This window comes from Natrix helvetica (assembly GCF_964273705.1).
Source record: "Natrix helvetica genome assembly, chromosome: 2".
Taxonomy (NCBI): domain Eukaryota; kingdom Metazoa; phylum Chordata; class Lepidosauria; order Squamata; family Natricidae; genus Natrix; species Natrix helvetica.
Genome location: NC_138552.1, coordinates 206,695,870 through 206,720,334, shown reverse-complemented (window position 1 = coordinate 206,720,334; position 24,465 = coordinate 206,695,870). Strand labels below are relative to the sequence as shown.

General features: G+C 37.1%; 1 protein-coding gene across 1 annotated transcript in view; it reads right to left on the bottom strand.

Moving 5' to 3' along the window:
- Positions 1 to 24,465, bottom strand: part of PLEKHG1 (pleckstrin homology and RhoGEF domain containing G1) — an 85,083-nt gene that overhangs the window by 38,058 nt on the left and 22,560 nt on the right. Inside the window, exon 2 of the mRNA XM_081941337.1 lies at positions 14,554 to 15,086. Coding sequence (XP_081797463.1) covers positions 14,554 to 15,086 — 533 coding nt within the window. The remainder of the gene's footprint in view (positions 1 to 14,553; positions 15,087 to 24,465) is intronic.

Genomic DNA, 24,465 nt, shown 5'->3' with positions numbered 1-24,465 from the left:
CATATTTATTTCACATCCAGTCATTTATTTTGAATAATATATAGCAGTGATGGCGAACCTTTTTGGCATTGAGTGCCCAAACTGGGAAATGTGTGTGCATGCATGGGCACACCGGAGATCTGGAAATCCAAAGACCAGTTGGCCAGCTCATCTTTGCATGCACCAGAGCATCAGATGGCCAGGTGGCCGGTGCATGCATGCACACTGTCCAGCTGGTCTTTGGATTTCTGGCATTCCAGCATGCGTGAAGACCAGCTGGCTGGTGCGTATGCATGTGCCAGAAATCAGAAGAGCTGCCATAGGTTCCCCATCATGGGTATATAGCTATAACAGTACCTCAGTGCACCGAAATGCCAAATGTTGAAATGTTTTGGAAAGTTGCAGATGGAGTACTATATATCTATGCACTAAGCACCAAAATGATCATATAAACTCTGAATGTCCTCTTTAGTTATTAAGTTATTTAGTTATGATGGCCAACATCTGATGACGGATATGGCACAAGAAGAAGAAGTTATTAAAGGCAAGAACAAGTGCTACAAGCAATTGTATCACCAAATGCAGCTATTTTGTCTTACCATTTGAAAGCGCTTATTAAAAAGAAGTCCAATAGAAACTCTACTGGCATGGGAATTTAACTATCTTGCCAAAAACAGCATGTTTAAATTTTATGAGACAAAGTAATGAGTATCATGGAGAATCAAAACTTTGTTCACGCAGCTCACCCTAAGACTTTCTAACTAACCTTAACTGGGATTGTAGCCACAGAGATGAAATCAGCCCTATAAAACCCACTTCTGAAGATCATTATGTTCAAAATAATTCATGGGAACCAACCAGCCCAATAAATAAATAACTCAAGAGTTTTCAAATTAGAGCTCTGTATTGTGCCTTGTCATTTAATAGCTCCTCAAACTCGTCCTAGAATGCCATTAAAAATGGAACATGATCTCTCAGTCTGTCCTGCATGGAAAATGATCAAAAGCTACACAACCACGAGTTTGTTTTATAGCCGTAATTATTTTTTTCCTGTTTAAAAATTATTTGACCCAAACAGATCAATGGAAAATACTAACAACGTGATAGCAAGCTGTGAACGTTTGAAATCCTGATTTTTAAAAAGTGTGGAAAATCCCTGATAAACACACCAGACCATTTAGTGTTAAAGCAAACTCAGTATCTGCTGGGAAACAAAAGAAAAAGACCAACCACCTAAACCAACCATGGAATTAAAACTAATTTAATAAAGTTTACAGTCTGCATATTATATCTGTTCCAACAATTTGACAAAATAATTGGAAATGCAACCAAAAACCCACTCATTATTCATCCCTTTTGGATTTTCTGCATATAAATATCCTACTGATTCAAAACAAGAATGCCTGAGTTAATAATACCAAAGTTTCAAGTGATAAGATCATGTAATATGTCAGAATGGAAAAGAAACGAGCCTTTAAATTCAGTAATATACATTACACAATATCCACAATAATATCCATTAACTAACCACTTTAAACACCTGTAAGCATTCCTTCAATAATACTAGCCACAGTGCTTCCATGGCTACATACAATAAGAGATTCTCAAAAGCCCTCTAAAAGAAACTCAGTTTACCACCTTCCAGAAAGCAACCATAGTTGGGGCTAACGTAACATCTAAGGGGAGATTATTCTATAATAGAAACTTCTGGTTTCATTTCCACCAACCCGCCCGCCCGCCCATTTCAACAAAAGTTTAAGGGGTTTTCCCCTGATGGCCAGGCTAGATGACCAGTTGGAGGTGGAGTGACAAAATATACACAGCTTTGTAGATTAAACCATCCCTCTCAACTGAAATTCTCTGGGCAGCTTTAAGAACAGACATAATATGCTCATGGTGAATAATACTTGTCAACAACTAGGCCATATGCTTTTTGTAGCAAATTGTTATCTTCTACGTTGTCTTTAAAGCAGTGATGTGCAGTCAGGGGAGGCAGGGGAGGCACAGCCTCACCACTGTCATCATGAAAAGAAAAAAAATGAAAAAGGAAAAAGGCGAGAGCTGAGGTCAGGCTGAGCTATTTGCTGCCTCACCTTGGATGACTCTGCTTAACTGTTTAAAAAAGCCTCTAAAAAACGCCCTCTACTATGAGGCAGGAGAACTGCATGCCTCATCTAGTCTGACTTTAGGCGTTTTATGATCACTTGAGCAGAGTTAAGCAAGGGTTAAAAGCCTAAAAATTCCTGACGTTGGTGAGGCACGCAGTTCTCCTGCCTCATAGTAGAGGGCACTCATTTGGGCGGGGCTTCTTCAGAGGACCCGAGGCAAGAGCAGAGTTGAAATCCTCTCTGAAACAGCTGGAAAAGGTACGTGTGGGTAGGAGCAATGAGGATATGAAACAAGGATTAAATTTTGGTGTAATTGTTCAGACCCCTTTATATATGATCACGATACAGATAAATAGGATCTGATGAAGTTTAAGTAAAAGATCAGAAAATACGATGGGGCAATTATTTTTTCATAAAATCAAATATCATGGCATACTGTATATCTTTCCCCAATCCCAGTTCTGAAATTTTGATGGCCTTTCTTCTTGCCAGATTGGACATATTGCCCCACACAGCCCTGTCAGGGTATTATAAAAAATATGCTGCTACCTCAGCCTATATGTCCTTGTGGAGATGTCTCTGTGAAGTCCTTGAGCCAAATGGTTCCTCTAGTACTCTTTTTACTGGGGATCCTGCAGACATTTGTCTGCTCCGTTCTGAAGAAATATACTGGGACAGAGTACAAATAATTCTTGATCACAACCTTCCATTTAGTGACCGCTCGAACTTACAACAGCACTGAAAAAGGTGACTTACGACCATTTTTCACAGTTATGTTCATTGCAGTATCCCCATGATTACAATCAAAGTTCGGACACTTGGCAATTGGCTTGTATTTATGACGGTCACTGTATCTTGGGGTTATGTGATCATCTTTTGCAACCTTCTGACAAGCAAAGTCAACGGGGAAGCCAGATTTATTTAACAACTGTGTTAAGAACTGCAGTAATTCACTGAATAACTGTGGCAAGAAAGGTCATAAAATGAGATAAAACTCATTTAATAACTGCCTCACTTGGCAACAGAAATTTTGGGCTCACTTGTGGTCATAAGCTGAGCCGTTTCCCTAGTCCCATGAAGGCAAACCTATAGCATGCATGCCACCAGTAGCACGCAGTGCCCTCTCTGTGGGTACGCGAGCCATCACCCTAGTTCAGTTCCACTGTGCATGTGCGCATGCCTCCCGCTGGCCAGCTGGTCATTGGGTCTCATTGGAGCATGTGCGCATGCATGGGAGCGGGGCACATGTGGGGGAGTCACGCATGCATTTGCAGGAGGCATGCATTTACGGGGTGCGGGGCACATGTGTGGGGCTGCTCACGCCTTGCATTTTGGGGGTTTGGGCAGGTTCACACATGCACTTTGGACACTCACTCGGAAAAGGTTACTACCCTAGGCATATTGCCCCATACATCCCTACGACCAATTCGCTCTCACAGAGAGGGACTCCTCCGGGTGCCGTCCACTAAGCAGTGCCAGAGGGCGGCACCCAGGAGTAGGGCCTTCTCTGTGATGGGCCCAGCCCTCTGGAATGACCTCCCCCCGGATATTAGGATTACCACCGACCTCCGTTCCTTCCGTTCAAAACTCAAGACCCACCTTTTTCAACTAGCAGGCCTGGCTCAACCATAGCTCCATTTTATTCCTCCTGGCAATTTTTAAACTTGTAATTTCCATTGGGGTTTTAATTTAATAATAATAATAATAATAATATATTTATTTCTTAGCCGCACCCTCTCCCGAAGGACTCGGGGCGGCGTACAACGAAACATACGAAATAAATATGTAAACAAAACAAACATATAACAAAGACATACACTGAAACATACACAAGGAGGAGGTCGATTGATAAAACAATTAAAATACAGTATTTAAAACCCCTAGAAATTAAATATAATTAAAATACCCAGTTAAAAACCCGTCAGGAGCGATATGGTTAGATCAGAGTTGAGCCAGGCCAGCTGCTTGAAATAGGTGGGTCTTCAGCTTAATACGGAAGGAGCGGAGGTCAGAGGTATTCCTAATATCCGGAGGGAGGTCATTCCACAGGGCTGGGCCCGCCACAGAGAAGGCTCTACTCCTAGGCGCCGCCCCACGACATTGTCTAGCGGACGGCACCTGGAGGAGCCCCTCTCTGTGTGAGCGAATTGGTCGCAGGGATGTATGGGGCAGAATACGATCCCGCAAGTAACTAGGTCCTAAGCCATTTAACTTATTTTAATATTTATATGTTATTATAATGATTGTATTGTGTTTTATACCTCCTCCGTACAATGTGTAATTTTATAATATGTGTTTTTATTTATTGTACGCCGCCCCGAGTCCCTTTGTGGAGAGGGAGCGGCTAACAAATTTAATAAAATAATAAAATAAATAAAATATTAACCAAGTAGACAAAAAGAACTAGATTGCTAAGAGGATTTATGACTTACTATATAAATATGTTCACCTGTATTTAACAATGTGCTATATCACAAATTTTAGCCACTTTTTTGGACAATATTTATATTTTATTAGTATCAACCTTGATATCACAAGATTTTGGCTACTCTGCTGTTGGAATAGAACAAAAGTTCAGCACCTTTAACAGAGAAAAGGTAGAAATAATAGCAGCTTCCCATTCTCAAATCAGATCACAATTAAGTATCATTTTCAGGCCTGAGTTGCAAAAAATTCTGTCCTGGGCAACCAGCTTTTTATTAAGCATGGTCATAACTTCTATCAAAACAATATTTTTGAAGAGTAGCAAGAAGCAAATTGCTACCGAGAAGGAGAAAATTCTTCCCTTATCTTCTGCCATAACCACAAGATTTACTGGGAGATTGGAGGATGGGAATTGGGGAATTAGTAAATGGAAAACAAAGGAACATAATTCTCCATGAACATCATGAACTCTGGAGACTCGTATGTTCAAGCAAGTCTCTGAGACACCCCCTAATTTACATTCTACAATAAAATTATATGATCAAAACCCGTAAATTATCTACCTCCCATTCATGTTTTTTTGTAACAAGTTCTTGCAAGTTTTTCCTCATAGTCCTTTAAAAAGTATTTTAAATCACTGACAAACAACAAAGATTCACGTAAAGGTCTTTTTACAAGGTAATTCTTATAAATAGACATTAATAGGTATAGATTCTTACAACCTTTTCTCACTTTTTCCAACTTTTGGATTGAGCATTGACTTCAATGGTATTGGTCAGAAATATAAACATAATATCAATTAGAGCTCTGGGCGTTTCTTGTCAACAAAAAAATTAGTTAAATAGTATGAAATACAGATTGCTTCCTCTTTAACTGTACTTGGCCTGAATCAGCCTCCATGCTTAGCCTCCTTCCATGGCTGCAGGCTAAAAAGCACTAGCCCTTAAATATCACCTTTACTCTCAGGGTAAGAACGCACAACAATATATATATATATATATATATATATATATATATATATATATATATATATATATATATATATATATATATATATATATATATATATATATATATATATATATATATATATATATATATATATATATATATATATATATATATATATATATATATATATATATATATATATATATATATATATATATATATATATATATATATATATATATATATATATATATGTTTTCGTAGATTTTCACGGGTGTAGGTATGCTGGTTTTGTTGTATTCGGGTCTTTTCCCGTGTAAGGTTGAGATTGTCTTTGCAACGTTTCGGCAGGATCACACCTGCCATCAGGTGTGATCCTGCCGAAACGTTGCAAAGACAATCTCAACCTTACACGGGAAAAGACCCGAATACAACAAAACCAGCATATATATATATATATATATATAAAATAGGCCTGCTCTCAGTTGCATGTCATAAATCACTAATGATCTTTATATCAATCTACTTTTGAAGACAACTTGGAGACTTCAGCTGACCTTTTCTTTTCAGATGAATGTGTAGTTGTCACTCAAAAGCCCAACATGCCTTTCAGGAGTCAATTACTTCTACCCTGAGATTTTTTATAAGCACTCATTATTTCAGTTCTATATCATTTCTCTTTTTAATGCCTATACTCCCAGTTTAGGGATATGATCTGCTGTAAATAATTTGATGCCGTTAGCAAACCTGACATATCATTGCTCACCCTATTTGCAGATAATATATAAAGACAAGAAAATGCATGCCTACCTTGGAGTAAAATCATTATCTTCTTTCATTTCAAGAATTGTTTGCCCATTTCTATCTATCTTTTCCTGTTAAATAAACTAGTAATCCTAATTTCAAATTACTTTATTAGTTGAAAATACTAGTCAGAAACTTGGTTCAATACTTTTGTATAGCCAGGTAAACTAAGTTAACTGGTTGTGGAAGTCTCTGTTAGTTCTTATTATTACTTCTTCAGAAAGATTTGGGCTACACAGTACTATATAATTGCAACCAAGATCAGATACTAAACCAACTTCCTCCAACTTAACTCTGAAACAAAATTTAGAGGCAAAAATCCCAACACACACACACACACACACACACACACACACACACACACACACACACACAAACAAGTTGTCAGTATATGCTTCCTCTATCCAAACTGCTTTCCTGAAAATACAGAGGTCTTAGTAGCTGATGCAAATAATAGCATGAATATACATGCCTATATCCTATATGTTCATCATTTCATTTTTAATCTTTTGATTTTATAGATGTTTTATTCTAGAACTTTATGGAGACTTACGCAAAATACATACATTTAGTCCTAAATTCAAACTATAAATAGTTCAACTTTATGGAGACTTATGCAAAGTACATACATTTAGTCCTAAATTCAAACTATAAATAGTTCAAATGAATGACCAGCAATTAGAGCAAAAATACTTTACACTACCACCCATGTGTACCATTGTTGTTATAAACAAGGATTTGCTCTTTACTGGGTTTGAAATAAAATTTTTGACCTGTTTAACATCTTGGGTAAGGCTTTATTATGAAAGCTGTTGATAATGTACTTCACTGTTTTAGTTAGTAATTGAACAGAACAAGTTAAATAAAGCATTTAGTTCCTATTTCTATCAATCTGTATTCATTTCTTTTTCATGTTCCAAGTATCTTGGAATTTCAGATGTCTTTGAAAATAGCAATACTTTTCCATATATTGTATCTTCCATTATAATGGTTTGCAGCTTTACAAGTCATCATTATTTAAGCATGTACATAATGGAGGGTAATACAGGCAAAAATCTATGTGTTCATAGATAACATGGGAGAAGGGAGACAGCTCATCCTTTCTCAAGTAATTTTAACCACACCATGGAAAATGCCACTAGGCATATAATTAGATACTGGCTGATTATATAGGTGGTCTATCATGGAGGTTAAAGTTTATATAATAGTTTTTCTCAATCCCAGTAACTTTAAATGCATGGACTTCAATTGTCAGAAGTCTGGAACGGAGAGATACATTTATAAAATATTTCCTGGATTAACTAAGTGCAAAGCAAAAAATTATCTTCAGTGCTGGAAAACATAGACCCCATATGTAAAAAGGAATAATATTTTGCGGGAGATGGGGCTTTTAAGACACAGGATATTAAGAATCCTGACACAAAACTTCTCTTTGTTCTAATGACTATGTATAATATTGGCCTCAAAAAGGCATGGTTCATTTATTAAAGTCCATTAGTAGATGTGTAGCTAACAGCTTGAAAAAAAAGGCACAGAGTCACATATTTTATATGTATTTTCCTAAAAACTATCTGTGAACCATTTGGCATTAATGACAAAGAAAGATGTGGAAAATCTCTAAATACTGAACCTGACTGAAGCATTGTACCTTCCACAGTTGATCCACTTCTTACTTAAGCACATGAACTGGACTACAGAAAATTACAAAATAAAGAGAAGGGAATTTTCTGGACAAACTTATAAACATACTTATAATATGCCCCTCAGCAAAAACAACAACAACAACAACCACCAAACAGCTCCATAATAACAGAAAAAAAGACTAAAAAGACGATACTGTGTTTCTCCGAAGGGGCTTATAGCCTTGTTTTCAAGGAGGTCTTATTATTTTTGAGGTGCAGGAGACGGCGAGCGTGGTCACTTCATGGCTGCTACTGTGTTTGTAATATTTTCAGGGAGGGCTTATTTTTGGGGCGGGCTTATTTTAGCGCATACGCTCAAAAGCCCAATTGGGCTTATTACCTGGGGAGATCTTATTTTCAGGGAAACAGGGTAGTAGTACAGGTCAGAATACATGGGAATCAGCCTAACGAAGTCAATTAGTGAAAAGAGGAGTTAACAGAACAGAACAAAAAAGAGTGGATTGGGGCGAGGGGAATAAACAAATAAAAGATTAATGATAAGTAAAACAGAATTTGAAGCCTGTGGTATTCAATTATCAGATAAACATTATTTATTAACTAATCTTTATCTTATTATTTACCAGAGACCCAGCATGGTGTAGTGGTTAAGGCATCAGATTAGAAACCAGGAGACTGTGAGTTCTAGTTCTGCCTTAGCCACAAAGCCACTGGGTATCTTGGGCCAGCCGTTCTCTCTCAGCCTTAGGAAGGAGGTAATGGCAAATTACTTCTGAAAAACCTTGCCAAGAAAACTGCAGGGATGGGTCCAGGCAGTCTCTGAGAATTGGACATGATTGAACATAGGAAAAATATGATTTAGCTCTATTGGATGTTTTATTTTCCACAATTAATCAATATTAATGTATTCATGTACGTATACATCAGCGGTTCTCAAATAGTGGGGCGCGCCCCCCTGGGGGGGCGCGAGGCTCCGTAAAGGGGGGCGCAAAGGCTCCCTTTCCATGTGGGTGCAACGGCGGCGGCGTGGGCGAGGCATAATATATCCCGGCTTGAAGTGGCAGCGCTGGGGACTGCTCAGAGACTCATCAGAGCCGCGGGCTGGAGCTGTGCAAGAAGCCTGGTCGGGCGGGGGTGGGAGGGAGGGAAGTATGGCTGTCCCAGGCTTCCCTCCCTCCCCCCCCCAGCCCAAGCAGACTTTTTGCACAGCTCCAGCCCGCGGCTCTGATGAGTCTCTGAGCAGTCCCCAGCGCTGCCACTTCAAGCTGGGATATATTCTGCCATGCCCTCGGCGGCGTCTTTATGCAGGTAGCTCGCCTCCCCGCCAGCAGCTCCACCGCCAACATTCCGTCTGGAAGCGGAAGCGCAACAGCCGCTGTTGGGGAAGGGACAAAGGGGCGGCGGTCGCCCAATCTTGCCACCGCCACCCCTTCGCCCCTGGTAACGGCGACTGTTGTGCTGCTGCTTCCAGCTGGGATGCTGGAGGAGCTGCTGGCAGGGAGGGAGGGAAGAAAGGGAGGAGGGAGTAAGGATAGACAAGCAAGAGGGAAAGAGGAAAGAAGGCAAGCAGGCAGGAAGGAGGCAGAAGGAAGGAGGGAAGAATGGAACTGGAAGGGAGGCAGGGAAGGAGGGAGGGAGAAAGGAAGGATAGGAGGATAGGGAAAGAGGAAAGAAGGCAGGCAGGCAGGGGGAAAGAGGAAAGAGGGAACTGGAAGGGAGGCAGGAAGGAAGGGAAGGAGGAAGGGAGGGTGGAAGGAAGGATAGACAAGTAAGAGGAAAAGAGGAAAGAAAGCATGTGACTACAGTGGGAGACGAGGAAAGACCGGTGTGCTATGTTATGCAGAGGTGTACTTATAACAATTTTATAGACAAATTATACTATTTACAGTCGCGCGCGGGGGGGGAAATGTTTTCTTCCTAGGGGGGGCATGACAGAAAATAATTGAGAAGCACTGGTATACATAAATCAATGCTTTAAGAAACTGTATTCTAATTCATGTGGATTGTAAATACTAGCTTTAAGTTGCATGAAATACTGTACTTTATTTTAGAAATATTAGGGGAATTTGGAACTCAGTGGCCCTGACAGACCCTATAACTCTAATTAAAATAGGGAAAGCTTAGAAACATCATCAAGCTATATAAGAGATTTTGACACTTTAGAATTAATTGGAGTTCATTAGAAGTGACATAAAAATAATTGATTCATAAATAATATATAAAGTATTTGTAGAGATTCTTGTATCCAATCAGTTAAAGCAGCGGTTCTCAAATAGTGGGGCGCGCCCCCCTGGGGGGGCGCGAAGCTCCGTAAAGGGGGGCGCGAAGGCTCCCTTTCCATCTGGGTGCAACGGCGGCGGCGTGGGCGAGGCATAATATATCCCGGCTTGAAGTGGCAGCGCTGGGGACTGCTCAGAGACTCATCAGAGCCGCGGGCTGGAGCTGTGCAAGAAGCCTGCTCGGGCGGGGGTGGGAGGGAGGGAAGCATGGCTGTCCCAGGCTTCCCTCCCTCCCCCCCCAGCCCAAGCAGACTTTTTGCACAGCTCCAGCCCGCGGCTCTGATGAGTCTCTGAGCAGTCCCCAGCGCTACCACTTCAAGCCGGGATATATTCTGCCATGCCCTCGGCGGCGTCTTTATGCAGGTAGCTCGCCTCCCCGCCAGCAGCTCCACCGCCAACATTCCGTCTGGAAGCGGAAGCGCAACAGCCGCTGTTGGGGAAGGGACAAAGGGGCGGCGGTCGCCCAATCTTGCCACCGCCACCCCTTCGCCCCTGGTAACGGCGACTGTTGTGCTGCTGCTTCCAGCTGGGATGCTGGAGGAGCTGCTGGCAGGGAGGGAGGGAAGAAAGGGAGGAGGGAGTAAGGATAGACAAGCAAGAGGGAAAGAGGAAAGAAGGCAAGCAGGCAGGAAGGAGGCAGAAGGAAGGAGGGAAGAATGGAACTGGAAGGGAGGCAGGGAAGGAGGGAGGGAGAAAGGAAGGATAGGAGGATAGGGAAAGAGGAAAGAAGGCAGGCAGGCAGGGGGAAAGAGGAAAGAGGGAACTGGAAGGGAGGCAGGAAGGAAGGGAAGGAGGAAGGGAGGGTGGAAGGAAGGATAGACAAGTAAGAGGAAAAGAGGAAAGAAAGCATGTGACTACAGTGGGAGACGAGGAAAGACCGGTGTGCTATGTTATGCAGAGGTGTACTTATAACAATTTTATAGACAAATTATACTATTTACAGTCGCGCGGGGGGGGGACGCGAAATGTTTTCTTCTTCCTAGGGGGGGCATGACAGAAAATAATTGAGAAGCACTGAGTTAAAGGCACAGAAAGTTACTTTTTGGATTTGTGTCCAAAGTCCACTGCGGGTGAAAAGGGAGATGAGTTAAAATTTGAATCCCTTAAAACACAGCCTTCTATTTACTCAATCTGTTGCAACTCTCCCTTCGTATTATTTTTTAATCTTTGAATACAAAACCATGGAGAACCAAGGTAATCTTTGTGGACCTATATTTGTGGCCCTCCATAATAGTGGGCTGGTAGGTGAAGAGCTTGATGAAATTTGCAGATTTTTTTTTTCATAGCTCATCTTTCTCCAACCCGATTCAATCATAAAACTGTGTTCACTTTTTCCTCAGTTTTGGCTGTGACTTATTAGAGACATTTCTCACAACTAGGTCTTCAATACTAATTATTTAAATGCTTCTCCATAGTTCAGTATAGCCATATTGTATATTAATAGTTCTACTTCTTTCAATATGTTTTCCAAATTTTCAAAAGGAAAGCTTTTTTTTAAGGAGAAGATACTAATATTTTTGTGCAATCTAGATGTGGTGTTTGTCTTGTCATTTGCTTTGTGTCTGCACGCATGAATGAATATCAGTGATGTACAAGATCCAAAATAGGAACTGTCCTAAAGGGAAGTATCCAACCCTTTCTCTTTGCTAAAATTTTAATTGGAAACTCTTCCTCGCTGTTGTTCATGAGGAAGAAAAGTTACCATTGGCAACAACAGAGCATTTTTTCTATTATAAACAGCACTTTCTTGGGTAAACAGTGATTTTAATTAGGGCCATGACAGGGCAAAGGTTTAAAAACCTATTTTTGCATTTTGCTACTCCAATAGGCTCTATCCCTTCGCTGTACCATCAGCTATTTATTTTAAATTATTTCTTTTAAAACAAATGAAGCAACTTAAAAGCATAACTATTGACAAAAAACCAAAGGAACAATCAGAGTGTGTTTACATCCAGTAAACAAAAATAATTACAATTACAATGGCCGTTTATTTATATCAACAACTTAAACACCTTTTTCAATTTCCAGAAAGAAAAGAACCAATTTTTCCCCCAAAGACATCTGCTAAAAATTAAACTTTCTATTATAAAAACAGAACTTTCTTAATGAATGTAGCTTTGATTGTATTAATATTTGTGCTAGGATATCTTTTCTCCTCACTCAAGCATTTTTGATCTCCTCACTATTTTCATTTTAAATAAAATGAACAACTCTAGCCATCAAAATAGGAATATTCACCTACTTGAAACAAGGAAAAGGTATTTGGTCTTTAGGAATAAATGACAGTTAATACTACTATTTGTGATTATGTTACCCAGCCTGGTAATGAAACATTTTCAAGAAAAACAGCAAAAAACCCAACCTATATGAGCTGCAATTGCAATGTTATTACTTATTAAAACTAATTTTCTGCTAATTAATGACAAAATTTTAGGTAATAATGTGAAGCCAATTAAATAAATGATTAGAATATAAATATTTAAAACCAATTGTCAAAGTAAAATTAACTAATAGATATCACAAAATAGTAATCACTATCTACCATGATACTGAAACACAAGAGCTCTAAAATAAAAAAGTGACTATTTCAGGATCTATTTGTAGAACCTTGCCTGTTTAAAAGATTTTTTAATCAGCTATAGTTAGAAAATGTTCCTATGTAGAAAGTGTTTTATGCCATTTTACAACACTCTAAATGTACATTAAAACATCTTTTCTAAAAAAAAAATCTATTGCTACTGAACTGGCATGCATTTCAGAGATTTTAATGGGTTCAGGAATTTGTACAAAATTATAATATTTTCCTATAAATAAATTCTAGTATTATGATATTTTCATTTTTCCCCCTCTTTGAGCAAGATTATTTCTAGTTATGCTTTCAAATGAACACTGCCATGTTTGTTGAAATTCATATGAATACTTTTATTAGTAAGCAGTTATTTTTTTAACTGAGAATAAAGGTATTTAAATACTATGTCGGCAGTACTAAACATTTAAAATGACTCCCTGATTTATACAATATGTCAGTAGCTCTGCTTGCTTTATATCTTTATTTCAGTTTTGTTTAAGGGTATTTAAACTTCTTTCCTGTATGGATCTTATTGTACACCAGCAGTTAAGATACCTAATACAGATATGCAGGAAAAGACTTGTTTCTACAGATTAATTCTTTTTCAACATGCCTTTGTATATCAAATCCTGATAATCTGATTTGCCTCGCTGTCTGCTTCTGTGTGCATCATCAGACTAGTATTTTCTTTCCCCGATTAGTGATGTACTTAAAAAGAAAATTGCCCAAAGCCATACATTATAACATTTCCAGATTATGTGTAAAATGTATGTCCGCATTTAACAGGTCAAAGAAATCACAAAAAACAAAGTAATAAATAAATACACAATCCCCACCTGTAATAATATTGTTTAGAAGTCATGAACTAATAGAACCAATGATATATTCTAAAATTTGGAAACATATGAAGTCTCAAATTTAACATTTTATATTCCAGGAACTAGAAATAAATACCATTTATTTTTGTGTAAGTAGAACTAAGGTACCACTAATCCCTGATTTTTAATTCCACGCAACCTTTAGGTTTTCAGCTTCTAAAGATCTAAGGTCTTGGTTGCAATAGAAAATCAAGAAGCTTCTTTTACCAGCCCGATTTAATGGGAAAGCTCTAAAACCAGCCTACTTGCAAAAAATAAGTTAGTAAAGTCTGTTTCCCCAAAAGTACCTTTATATATGGTTCATGTACATCTTGCATAATTAACAAGTATAACTTCAAAAAGGAAAGGGAACGGAAATGATTTCAGGGAATATAGTATTTTGCAGACATTGAAGGCTCAATATTATATTCTCTCCCTGGTTTTAATAAAAGTTTTCTTCTCATAAAAAGTATAATACAATGGGCAACTTCTCTTGAGATTGCAGCTGGAAAGAAAATAACTTCATCATCCTCAAACTCAGTGCTAACTGACTATGCCTTGTGTAAATGGCAATTAACTTTAAAAGTAACAACTATCATTGCTATGTCTACAATTAATAAAATATCAAATTTTTGTGGGATCAATAAAATAAATAAACAAAACCTGAATAACTTCAATAAAACCTGAAAAAGAACCATTTAACAAAATGTATTTTAAGTTATTAATTAGTAATCATGTTGTCTGTCTCAAAGGATAACTCTGCAAATGAGAACTGTGTTGTTTCAATATAACCAAAAGAGCATGTATCAACTTCAAGCTGCCTGTGCTTCTCACAGGAGTTAATTTATTGCAAACCTTGATCCTAGTATTCTTTCTATATTAAATTTCAGTTTATACATTCTACATTGTGGCTGAAGTTAAATGAGGAGAAAACACACTTACCTTCACAATACTTCTTAAATCCTGCACGTATGTTCTTTCAGTCTCTAGAATTTCTTGGACCACTCTGTCAACATACAGGAGTTTTGGACTTGTAGACTCAACAATCAATGACATGACACAATTTTTGTTATTTTCTTTTGTCTCAGGTTTTCGTGGCATATTTGGCTTTCTTCCAATATTTCCATCAGAGAGCTGTTCCTTGATAGGGTTATTTTTTCTTAGCTCTTTGCTGGGAAACTGTTGGGTTGGGTGCAGCTCCAACTTTATGGCCCCCACTTCCTTGTCCTGATTGAACAAACCCAGATGACTGTTGGAAACCAAGGTTGTCCTGCTGCCACAGGAACAGTGGCTATCTCTGGAGGATGCTGAGGAAGACGTTGAGCTGAAGCTAACTGGTCGGTCACTGTCTGACAATTCCATCGCTTTGATTCCACAGTACAGGAAGTGTCGGTCTTCTCTATGTAGGTTGTTTCCTGTCTTCTTGGGAGCTGCACCTACCATTACTGGAGGCAACCCATTAAGACTGTAGCCATCTTTGAGGAGATAGAAAAATAAATATTAATTTTGCATGTATATTGGATTTCATTAAAAACCATTTTACTTATGCACAGAAAAGTAATCATATAGAAGGTGATCTTCAGACGCTTCAATGAGTACAAGCAAAGCAGGAGGAATATGTTGCAGAAACTCTGCATATAAACAACAACCCAATGAATCATCTACCAGTAGGGACTCCTACCTTTCTTTATTTTTAAACTTCATTTGAATAGCTTTTTTTAAAATCAGCATTCATATGTCCATATTTGCGGCAAAAAAAACCCCACTTGATTTTACACATCTTTCTAAAGTAGATGATCAAAATGATATCTAGGCCAACCTAGACAAAATTGCAAAAAAATAAAAAAGAACCCCAGAATGAAATAATTTTTTAATGGATTTTAAATTAAGTTGATGGGGAAAAAATCCATTAGTATAGCTTTGCCTGCCTGAATATAAACAAAACTATTAATCTCTGATCCACAGAAACTTAGAAAAGAAGTTCAGAAATACCCATTCCAACAATATAGAAATTCTTAACAAACTGCAAACACTTAATACGACTATGAAGAAAAACCACTGTCACACACAAATGTATAGTGGGCAAGGGGAGAGACTAAAATTCCTAACAACAAATAATATACAGATATACAGATTCAATAGTACATCTGTGAGTGATTTCTGTAGTGGCTTTATCTCCTGCCTTTCTGAGAAATAGTCCATTGTGTCCATGTATATCAACAACGAATCAACAGCATCCATAATATCAACTGCATCCATAACATCCAAACAAAAGAGAATGCCAAATCTGTTGCAGAAATCATCTGGAAATTGTTTTGAGCTGCATTTAACGTAAATAGTTTTACTATTATGTATCTGCATGTTGCCATAATTATTTCCCTGTAATTATTTCTCTTTTGAGAGAGGGGCGGTCTAGAAATCCAATAAAGTTAAGATTATGTTATGAACAACAACTGTACCTCCCAGCCCTCTTTGTGGAAGAATGGTGCTTTGTATAAGCTGTTTTGTTGAAAAAATCTGTAAGCATATTGACAATCAAAAATTGATTCCTCTTCTCATTTTCTTCTTCATTAGATTTATTATGATGCCTACTCTAAAAGTCTCTTAATTGCATTATCCAGCTTGTGTGTATGAATTCATATTTTACTGGACATGTTGCTGTTTTAATTCCAGGAAACCCTAATAAGCCATTAATAAAATAAATGAAATGTCTGGTTTGGCTGGAATTCCCATATTACTCATGTTTATTTATTAAGCTTGCCACATCCCTATATCTTGGAATTATTTTTAACAAAAACTATATGAATAGAAGTATTCATAATTGTCTTCTTTATGTATCTTTCATTTGGGAGCACATTAGTGCTGAAAAGCAGCATAGTATATGAAACACCTAGATATTAATATATAAATTGTTCAATAAAACGTTGGAAATATCTGCATGTCTTTCATATCCTGACTGAAGTTACTCTAGAAGACATTTTGTAACATATGCATTTATATTTTGATTAAAGGAAGGGATCTGCACTGAAACTCTCCTATGTTTTGAAAAAATGTAAGTTTGAAGATCAGAAAAAAATAGTGAGTTGATAGGCTCTGTAAATTTACTGATATGTCTGTCTGTACCACATTTTATGCTTTCTCCTTTTATTACTGTGACTCAACGAGGTCAAGTTGAACCATCAGTTTCCTTTTCCTTTTCTTGCTTAATCTGATATATGACACGTTGTTCTTATTAACTAGATTACATTCTCCTGGAATATCATTTTATAGACATAACTTGTATAGTAGGTTTGCCAATAATTAGTGGGTTGTTCAAATCTAAATTAGAAATCTTTAATTATTTTTAACATTTTAATTTAAGGAAATGCCTACAAGTATTTAAACTTGTTCCTGAAGACTTTAATTGTGAGCCACTTCAATTATCCTGACATAAGAATTGCATGGATAAGCCATCAAAAGTTGGTTTAAGTAAAAGGGCATTGTTATGGTTTATCTATGTAATATGAAGTTAATTATTGTTGACACTATAATTACTGAAAACTGAAGATTTATTATAAGTGTGCATTTCTTCAGCAAAGTAACAGAAAAATTATTTCTTTTGATTTCTGATCAAGAAATATTTTAAATCACAAAGTAAAGAATAATAACTACTCTTCAGAAGTAGACTGATAGGACATCTGGGTAAATGAGATAAATGGAAAACCTTTCCTCTAATTTCTAAGACATCTAGCTAAAACATAAAGTACAATAGAGTATATTTGATAAGCTGCTTTAGATATCTCAGCTGAAGTACAGAGTTCCTATTTCATTTAATCATCCTATGGCCTTTCTTCCTGTTCATTGCTATGTTGTCTCAATTACAGACAGCCCAAAAGTACCATTAAGCTGTATTTGCTTTGTCAACACTACACAAAGAGAATCTGAGAATTCCTACAGTTTAACAAAAGAAAAACAGTGTTTATTCTAATTTTATGACTTTTTATTCTTCCCAAATGCAATGAAAAAATAACTTTAATAGATTTTAATGTCACAAGCCTTCAGAAACAGAAGCTTGGCAAATAACAAGAGAAAACCAGTTCAAGTGATGTCACCTGAATATAATAGTTTTGTCTCTAAATCAAAAATCAGTGAACACAAGTTGTTATCAAATGTACACACAAAGACATGACATAATCCATACATACAGAGAGAGACCAATGAGTAGATCAGGGGATACCAGTAAATGCAATCCCATTCTTATTCCTCTTCAAACCCTGCCTGCAAACAATATGTATGTTTTGGACTAGATTCAGGATTCACTTATGAAAATAAAAGCCTTGAAAAGTGTGCCTGTTGACAGAATTGCCGCTGTACGCTAGCTAGAAAGTTCAGAGTAATATTATATAGTAAAATAATTCAGCATATCTTCTATTTAGACTGATCTGGTCTACACCAATTGGCAGCATACAGAGGTACATTTTTGTCCTTATTTTTGGTAGTCTTTCAATTGCCCACTAACCACTACTTTTCAAATCTCAAAACTAAATAACCATCTTAAAAATTAAGTATTAATTTTAAGCACACAAAAACTAATAAATTAAGCCATACAATCATTTTGACAGACCCTTTAACTCCCTTTCAAACTCGGGGGGGGGGGGTCTGTAGGGAGAATGAGGCAGGAACTGAGGTAAGGCAGGTTGAAGCTAACACAACCTTTATTAACAGTATAACACGGCAAAATGTAAGGCAAACCTCGAACCGCCAAACAGCAGCATTTGACAGCTGACAGCCCTTTTTATACTAGAGCTGTCAGACGCTGAACCAATAGAATGGCTGCAATCTCCCGCCAGCTGGTTGCTCGCGTCTCAACCAATCAGGGGCTGGTAATGATAGTCAATGGCGTCGTAGCCTCGAGGACTTAACAGGGGGAAAAAATCTTCATCCATTTGTAGCATTATCCCATCCTTTGAAGTTCATGTCTTCTTCCAAAATATCTACTATAAACTAAAGGCACTCAAAGATTCCCCTGCAAAATATTTCTACAAAAATCCCATCAATGAAAAAGCATAGTAAGACTAACTATGATGCTTAACACAGAGCTTTCAAAGTGGCAACATTTACTCAAGTTATTTTCAATCTATAATGATTAGTTAGATAATTGGTTTCAATAGTTTTCCTATTCTTCATATCATTTGCTATCAGATAAGAGATAAATGTAGATAAAACTACAGTGGGGTAGATTTGAATGAAATCCCCATGATGGCATAACTGTGCTGGACAACTTATTTAACTTCAACCGGAAACTTGATTCAAAGGACAGAAAGTCCAATTCTCCACATTTTCTTAGCATCTTCAATTGACAACGGTGTGTTAATTTGGTTTGGTTTGGCTAAGTGCTGGAAAGAGAACTAATTGCACTTATCAACACACGGCTAGGAAATGTGGTTTAGTAACGTGATCCTTTCTCACTCATAACTTTCCACAAATGTAGTAATGTTCCCCACCCTGTCTGACTTCCTCCCTGTGAGGTTACATACTGCTTGCTGATATTCTAAACAAAGATTAAACATGCACACACACACACAAAGCTGTAGAGATAGTTTCTCTGAAAGTTTGAGAACTATGTTACCTCCACAACCACAGATAACTAAAATTAAAAACATACATTTTAAAAACACACATGAACCCAGCTTTCCAATGCAAATGATATGAAGTTCTAAAAAGAACTATACTAGTTTATGCTTTTTTGATTATGACTTCAGTAATGCTAACCCTTTCACTGTTACAACAGTCACAAAAACATCTCTTGTCTCTAGCAACTTCAAAAGTTAAAATACTATCATGTGTTTCAAAGAGCTATTTATATCGAATGGTTAATACTCTTAAATGAATGAAAGTACCTAATCTAGACACTTATGACTCAGACGAATACAATATTTTCATGCTATACCATCTACAAGTTTTAACATTATATAATTCACTGCCTGCATTTTTATTACTTATTTTTGATGGATCAATTGTGTGTTCCACAGGTTGCATTTCATGAAAACAGGAGAGGCTGTGTAGCTATAGGGCATATGCAGTTTGATTGAAAATGTCCTAATCAAATTTTATTTGAATAGGACAATATGATCTAGAACTTGATCAACACATGCATGCACAAAAATATCAAACTGTTGGGTCAAGAAAACACCCCACCCCCAGAGATCCCTGAATGATAAGGCACACTCTTACATATTCAAGATTTTGAATAGCACCATGGATAGACATCCCTGCCATTTCAGTTAGTCTGGACAACAACAACAAAGTCAATTAAACCCCATATTATTCAAATAACAAATAAAGTTTGCATTCTTTACAGTCCATAAACAAGCTCTCTACAGCTTAGCACATCACAGTGATGTACAACAACCCACTGAAAAATACAAGAGTGATCCAAATGAGGGTCTCCACTCTCCCCCCTTAATTCCCAAGCATTGTGTAACCTTTCCACTCCCTCCCAGTTCTCCCAAAACTGAGCAAGAATTCAAGATTTTTAGCAAATCCAGTTGTCTTACAGATTCTTACCGTCTTAAGAGTTTTCTGCCATATCATGAAATATCCTGGAGTCCCAAGCACTTTTATGAGGGAGAATTTTCTGCAACACTTACCTCATCACTATGGAACGCCTCCAACTTTTTAAACAATGACTGAACTTCTCTCCCTCCTTTTCCTCCTCCCACCCAAAATGAGGTATAAGCTACCTGTGCAACCAAAGATGAAGGCATCCTTCAGTTCCAGCAGCTGCAAAATTACCACCCGGGAGCCCTCGGGTAAAATGAGTCTTATTAGTCTATATGGCTGCTTTGATAGAAATATTGAACGAGTCAGCCTTTAACTACTAAGCCCCTCACACACAAAAGGTTTTCCCTTGGAACCTGATTCACAACTTTCTCATTGCCTGCACTAAATGCAGTTCTGAGCATTGCTAAGAGCTTAAAATGAAACATGACATCATTCAATTCAAGAACAGGACAATAGACACTGCTGTGGGTAACTAAAATGCACACTTCACTGAGCAATCCTCTGCAAATTATTCTTTCAAGCAGAGCTGAGAAGGAAAAACATTTTAACAGAGCAATTCTTATAGTATTTTGTTGCTTGTCTTCAAACCACTGCTTCACTCCCAGCAACGTTAAAAACACACAAAGTAAATATGAACTGAAGATAGGTAACTAGTATCAATTTTGTATCTATTGGTATCTATTAGAAAGTAGACACACCATTTTGCTTTCAATGGTAAGTTGAGCATATTAATATGCAACGTTTATATAGCAAATTATGTAATACAGACTTTTAAATTTAGTTTGCAGCATATATAAATTTTGTAATCTCTCTCTCTCCCTCTCCCCCTTTTTTTGCTTCCAGCAATGTTTGCCCAAATTGGAAGACTGGGAATGCTATAAAGCAGTATGTTCCTCTTCATTTTCTCCTTCAGCATTTGCCTAAAAACATAGTTTTTGGACAGATGCCTTTTCTGGCTCCCACACATAGAGAGGTAAGAGATACGGGGAAGCCGCAAGGCAACATGAAATGTTTCATACACACAAATTGTATTACCTAGTTCATTCAACAAAGCTCTTCATCAGAGTAGTTCTAAGCTGCTTTGTAAAATCCTATTAAAAACTTGAAATTGGTGTATTGTCAGCACCAGCTTCCCAATTACAGATGCTTTTCTCTCTCAATTCACAACTGACTCCAAAATTAATTAGCATTTAACATCTGCCAAATGCCTACTCTCTCAGCTGAACTCAATACTACTCCCTCCTACTTTGATTTAATGGTGCAGCAGAATAGAATATGCCCTTTTATTACCACATTTTAATGAGAAGCTGTAAGTCTATTTAATGCATAAATGTCCCGAGCTTAAAATTTTTTAAAGGCCACGAAGGCTCTAAGACACCACTCCAAAGTGTTTTTTCCACATAAAATAATTCCACAAGAGTAGATAATTCCTGCAGAAACAGACTTCTATGATTTGTAGCAGACAATCCTAAATAATATAGTCAATTGTTTTCCCAATATCAGTTGTATTGTCCTGAGGAAATTCTTTCAATGTTCAATAAATTCAGCAATTCCTTATTTGGATGGTCCACCTGTTTATTTGTTGATTCAGGTCTTATAAGCTGTAATTTTGGCCCAAGTGTTCAAGAGTCCTATATTTCCCAAATATAACAAATCATAAAAATCCAAACTTCATTTTGAATAGTCATCATCCTTGAGAAATTATTAGACAATATCATTCCCATCTCATATCTTACATTCCTAATCAATTTCAACACCAACTCTTTTGTCTTTAACTCAAGAGAACAGAACAGATATCTATCTGAAAATCAACATTCTTACAAACCTCAAAAGCATACATAAAATCTGCTTTTTAACCCTAACTCTCAGCCTTTGCTTCTGTCATCCACACAAACTAAACAGTATTTGCCTCAATAACCACAAATATGAGCAAAGACCATATACTTAGAAGTTATAGACTAAATACTTTATTTCTCATCCTCCCACCGAAAGCTTCATAATGATTTTTGAATGTATTAATATATTTTCAAGAATCAAAATCATTTTAAAACTAAATTATAAACTGAAATTATTACTATTTACGGTAACTGAGAACATGAGAATCTTAGATCACTTAACATACATACACACACAACCTTCCCAAATTAAATTTTAGGCGTTCTGCATTGCTATTTAATCTTATAGATAGATATTTATTCCTATCCTGTAATTTATTCCACAACATACATTTCAACAATTTTCTTCATAAATTTTCACAACCTGGTCTCTGGTTACCCCTGGATTCATGCTATTGTGTCATTTAGGGTAGTTCTATCACTGTTGTCATAAGCTTGTTTCACATTTCTAAAGCCTATAATTTGGTATTGCTTCATTAATAAAGTTTATTACTACTGGGTTTTTTAATAGCATTATAGTTTGGGATCATTTTTAGTGGAAGCAAACAGACAGACAGACAGACAGACAGACGATGATAGATAGATAGATAGATAGATAGATAGATAGATAGATAGATAGATAGATAGATGATAGATAGATGACAGTATCCAAAATCTTTATTGAGGCCTATTTTCTAATCTCTTATAACATGATTGTGTCACCAAAAAGTATTTGTCATAACATTTTATCCTTATTTTCCAGAATAAAATTGTTGAAATAGTTTCAGATAATTCATAGAACAGTGAGACAAGGAGAGGAGAAAGATGGACCTTTGGAAGATTATCTTATAAAGAGACAGTTTATGACATAACAAGCAGTTTGCATTTTTGTTTTTAAGTGGCATATCAGGTTTTCTTGTTTCCATGCTTGTTGGAGATATTGGTTTGCAATATAAATACATTTACAGTCTGAGTGCTTTGATGAAAAATTAGCTTCCTAAAATAAACCAATTGTAAATGACTGAAGGAACATTGTGGTCTAAATTCCATGACTTGCAAGTATTACATTTCTTTCTTCAGTTTACTTAATAACACATAAATGAACTATAGTCAGATCTTCTGAAGGACATTGGAACATCTTCTTCCTCAAAATACAGGATGATGTATTAATAATCCTCTGCAATGCAGTACATGATGACTGAATCTATGCATCATGCTGCAGATACTCCTACATAAAACATTTTTCATCCTTATCTGCTGTTGATACATGAGAACACAGGTACATCAAAACATCTTGATAGAACTTTTCAGCAAATGCCTCCATCTTCAGTAATTATTCTATTAATTGCACAGTATACTTTTGTTTGTTAATCATTATGTTCCTTCACAGCTGTAAAATCTCTTTTTGTAAGAGAGAGAGACAGAGAGAGGGGGAGGGAGGGAGAGGGAGAGGGAGAGAGAGGGAGAGAGAGAGAGGGAAGGAGGGAGGGAGGGAGGGACGGAGGGAGTGGGAGAGAGAGAAAGAGATTCCTTGCCTCACAAGGGGCAACAACCTGGTCCTTTTTATCATAGATTTCTCCTCCTTTGCAACATGAAACAAAAATAGGTAGCCACTCTCAAGACTTCTTATAAAAATCTTTTTTATCCCTTACCTACAATAAGCATTCAATTTTCTCAATGTTACTTCAGGGTGGTTTTTTTTTTAATTCTTACCCATTTCTTCTACTGATCGACTTTTTTTAGTTTAAACTTCAAGATTTATCTTGGGAAGTAGCTTGCCTCTTTGACAAATAATAGCACCTGGGCTAGGCATTCTATTGTCATTTCAGCCTTCCCATTCTCAGTAACCAAACAGGACAAGATAAACTTTCAGAACATAAGTTGCACAGCCCTGTTTCAAATATAAAATGATTTACAAACCTTGATATTTCCAGTTCATTAACTTTCTAGCTTCGGGCAAGATGCAGTCACTTCCATAAATACTCAACAGAGACATCCAGTTTATTTTGAAAAGTTCCTGAAAGATGGGCCTCTCCTTTTGAGCTAATATGACGAGTGAAGCCCATTTGGAGAAGCTGAAGTGGAAGGTGCCAAACATTCTGTACAATTATCACATACATTCAGAAACAGAGAGAAAATCTCATTGCTTGAACATTCTAATGTCATTAAAACATAGATTGTAAAAACGGCGAGCTTGCAATTCATCACTGTGTTGAAAAATGGATAGCATTTCTCATTCATAATACAAATATTCTGAAAAATCGTATTTATTGTCTACAAGAAATTCCAGGGTTCAGAACTATTCCATAAGAGTGCTCTCCAAAAGCCACCTTGTCAATCAATTCAGAAAAATATCTTGGTCAAAAATACTGAAAGCTACTAAGAGATCAAGGAGTAATAGCATAGCTGCATCCCCTTATCCACAAAAAGTGACCAA